This window comes from Nannospalax galili, unplaced genomic scaffold (genome assembly GCF_000622305.1).
Source record: "Nannospalax galili isolate Female #2095 unplaced genomic scaffold, S.galili_v1.0 scaffold925, whole genome shotgun sequence".
Taxonomy (NCBI): domain Eukaryota; kingdom Metazoa; phylum Chordata; class Mammalia; order Rodentia; family Spalacidae; genus Nannospalax; species Nannospalax galili.
Window position 1 is genome coordinate 2,038,431 of NW_008353878.1, and position 4,297 is coordinate 2,042,727.

At 34.3% G+C, this 4,297-nt stretch overlaps 1 protein-coding gene across 1 annotated transcript in view; it reads left to right on the forward strand.

The window, feature by feature from the left end:
• Window positions 1-3,853, forward strand: part of LOC103748356 (KH domain-containing, RNA-binding, signal transduction-associated protein 1-like) — a 135,459-nt gene extending 131,606 nt beyond the window's left edge. The window contains exon 5 of the mRNA XM_029554972.1: window positions 3,805-3,853. Within this exon, the coding sequence (XP_029410832.1) occupies window positions 3,805-3,825 (21 nt within the window). The 3' untranslated portion in view covers window positions 3,826-3,853. The remainder of the gene's footprint in view (window positions 1-3,804) is intronic.
• The last annotated feature ends 444 nt before the right edge of the window (window positions 3,854-4,297 follow it).

Sequence of the window (4,297 nt, forward strand, 5' to 3'; positions counted from 1 at the left end):
CATTTTAAAACTTATTATGGTACTGTTTCCAGTGTAATGCATCTCCTTTCCACTACTTTTATACTCATAAGTGATTGGTTATAATGTAGTATTCATTTACATGGTTTCATGGGTTATATTAATAAATTTCAATGAGTAAAAGTGTTTTTGTTTTTACAAATAAATGAAAGAACCTAAAAATAGAAACTCAAAGATTCAGGCTGATGATTTACTTTCTAATGAGTGAATCTGAAGCAAGTGCCATGCAATTATGTTAATAAATAAAGATTACAGAAATAAATACTGTAGTTTCCAATTTTCTTCTAATGTGATAAACCATTGTAAATATAATTTAGTAGAATGTTTTGTTTACAGTGAACTCAAATATTGGAAAACTATTATGATTTGTTAAACTGCAAGACTGAACTTTCAGTAGATATTTTTAAGGAACATTTTATTTGTTGGGCTAGACTTAATGTGTTGCAAGAAATGCATGCTCAGTAGGTATATATTTTATGTAAATTTTATTTGTTTGATAGCTGTTTACGAACATCATATTTGACCCATCATCTTTAAGTACATGAAAATGTTTGCGTATGTTTGACTCTGATAGCAGTTTTATGGAATATTCAGAAATATGTGTCCTTTTCAAGGAGCTAGTTACATTAACCAGTTATAACCTCAAATGGAAGATCTTTTCTTAATCTATAAATAAATATAACATGACTTGATACTGCCCCTTGGATAACATGTCTGTTCTCTGGGCTTTGGACAGCCCATGAGAGAGTCAATCCCCACCTCTAAATGAAATGTGTATCTCTGATTTCTGGCTGAATCAAATTCTCAGCATGGAAGGCATTCAAAGTCTGATGGCTTTTCAGGCTTGAGTGTGCTTGGTTTAATGCTAAGCACTAAGATTTCATATTTTATTCATAATAATGATCATTAAAACGGGAATATTATATAACAGGAAATGTTTGTGTATATCATAATCTCTTGATTCATGTGAAGATCTCAAACAACTAAAGTTCCATGGATTACTAAAAACTGATTTTACTCAGATTTTGGGGGATTTCAATGTTTAAGCTCGGACTGACATTGAAATAGCACAGAATATATAAAATTTTATATTACAGATCATGTAACTGGATGATTGTGCATTGTTTAAGGAAATGTTTTATTACAGAGAGTTTAGTGCAGGTTTTATGTTGAATTCATGTTTTTATAAATGGTTATAACTTGACTGATCATATTTGTATCTTTGTGTGACTGTTCATGTAAAATGTGGGAGAATGTGAAAGCTGATTGCTCCTAATTATTAATAGTTTTATTGAGTAATCATACAACAATTCATGCTTTAGAAAGCTCACCATTTCTTTTATTGATGGGTAGCCTGTAAACCCTTTTAGCTTTTTTACATGAATATCTATTTCATCTAAGGATCACACATATGAGAACTCGAGTCCCTTTATAAAAAGAGAGATCACTAAGAGCTCACCCAGCTAATCCTATCCTGTTTAACTACCTATCAAATTTGACCCATTTTTTTATTACACAACAATAAAATAAAATTTCAGAAACAAACCCTGTTTGATCATTTCCTATAATCTTTTCAAGACACTGTATTTTATTACAAACTATTGATCCTCCCCTGTTGGGTGTTTATTGACCACGTCTCACAAAATGTCGGAGAAATTCTCTCATGGGCAGTGAACTTGAGCTGTTTGATGTGCATTGACGATCCTAGGAAGTGTGGTGTGGTGTGATTCTGTGAGACACTGAGCAGTGTGTGGATTTAAAGTTTAAGCTTGTTTATTAAAAAGCAATTTATCCTTCATGGGTGTGTGCTGCAGAAAGACCTAGTTTATTCTGGTTCTCCCAGAAGCTTCTCTTCCTTCCCCTGCTGCCTGCTGTCTGTTTGAACCAGTAATTAATGTGTTGATGACACAGTCCTTTCAAACAAAGGCCAATAAAGAACTGAGGGAATTCTTGGGGAAGTGACCTTATCATGACTTTACTACATGACCTTTTCCAGATAGATTTTGTTTCAGTTAGTTTCCAACTTCAAGTTAATTTGCTGGCTTAGTTGAATATTATAAGGGATTGAAAGTTTAAGGTTTTGAATTATAGAAACTATAAGAATCCTGTTGAAGCACCTTAATAATGATTTATCTAGTTCTAGCTTTTTATGTTTAATGACAACTTGTGGGAAAACAGGTCATATTATCAAATAACGTTAATGAACAGTCTTTAATGTTTTGGTGACAAGATTAGCAGAGCTTATTTGGGATTCTTGCTAAATGAGTACAAGAATGGGTAAAAGTGTAAGATAGTGTTAAGTTGATGCACCGTAATAACTTTTACTATTAATATACTTCTGATAACATCAGATGGCTTATTTCAAATACATAGAAAATTTATTTTGAGTGTGTGTATGTGAGTGTATGTTTGTGTTTGGATGCATGTGTGTGCATACATGTGGAGGTCAGAGGGAAACCTAGCATGTCATTCTTCAGATGTCCTCCCTCATTTGTGAAATAGAGTCTCTTAATGACGTGAACTTGGCTAGTCGAGAGAGAGAGAAAGAGAGAGAGAGAGAGAGAGAGAGAGAGAGAGAGATTATATACCTCTTTGTACTTATAAAAGTTTGAGAAATAAAACAATTATTTCCTGGTAGTTAAGCCTTCTAAAAGACTCTTGTGTTCATGTGGCTGGCCCCAAAGAAGGATACCCCTCCTGAAACCCCTTTCTGCTGTTTGTCATAGTTCACCAAACTGTTTTTTGTAATTTTAAAATATCCAATCAATATGCATATTGGAGTCAGAATTATTTTCACTCTGTTGGGCAAACTGCTGTTGTAACTCATTGTTACTGCTTGAGCATATGTAAACTTGGCCCTGGTATTTTACAGTGAGTTGTTATATGTGTTGGAAATATGCCTGTTAAGTTTAGTTGCAGTTTGAAATGTCTTCAAGGATATTACAGCATGAGTTAATGTCAACACACACAGCTATTATACATACAAAAAAGAATGGAAACATAGTTTGGAGTGCACATTTAAATGAACTGAATTTTCATTCTTGGAGTTTGAGAACTTCTATTTTCTTGAGCCTCAATAAGCAAATACCTGATATGACTTAAGCTCTTGAGATATGCATACATGGCCAGACCTGTGCTCCTTGTGATGACTGCTTTACAGATGAAAATGCCTGTTAAGAATTCAAGCAAATTTAAGGAGCACTAGAGTATCGGACACATGCTGCTTCCATTGCTAGATGTATTTGCCTGATGCTGCTCCAGCTGCTTGTCCACGTAGGTGATTCAGCCTCTCGGTATCTTTTAAAATATATAAGTTTCTGATATGCTATTAGGATCTTCTGAAACACACTAGACCTTTTCTTCAATCAACTTTACCCCAAGGCCCACTTGTTCTGTCTCAACTAGAGTGCTACCATCTTTTTTAAAAAAATATATCGTGGGGCTGGAGAGATGGCTTAGCAGTTAAGAACACTGAATGTTCTTGCAGAAGACCTGGGTTCGAATCCCAGCACCCACATGGCAGCTAACAACTGTCCGTAACTCCAGTTCTAGGGGATCCGACAGCCTCTTCTGTCCTCTGTAGGCATTGCTTGACACAGGTACACTTACCTACATGTAGGCAATACACAAGATACACATAAAAATATAAAAATAATAAATAAAACATAAATAAAAATATCATGAAGAACAAATATATATGTATATATAATTAAGAATATGAATCTGCCTTAAATTTAGCCCCCTTTAAGACAAAATGCAACCACATTTTTCTCTGCTTCTTTTCAGATCAATCTTTATGTGCATTAATGCAGAAAATTAGAGTTCCCAAATGTGTTCATAAGTGCTTTCCCTTGCCCCATTCCCACCGAACAGGCTGCTGTTCTTGGCTGGATGTTTCCAAGATTATGTTTCAGAAGATGAAATACTCAATCCAAATACTTGATAAGTATCATGCTTCTAATCTTGTAAGTAACAACTGTGTCATTTAAGAATACTTAAAAAAGAGATCCTGAGTGACTAAATATGGAAATTGACCATCTTTGAAAGAAGCTAATTGTTCCTGATCTTGGAAGCACCCACATTGTATTTTTCTAAGTATCGTTAACATTCAAAAATTGCTGTACCTGATCACCCCTGTATGGAGACCACCGTACATCAGTGCTTCTTATATTTCTAATGAAATGGAAAGGATTTGATAGGACAGACTTTTTTTTTAATTTTCAGTTTCTTCCATATCAGTTTCCTAGTCTGTCACTTTTGCAATCAAATCTCAGTTGAG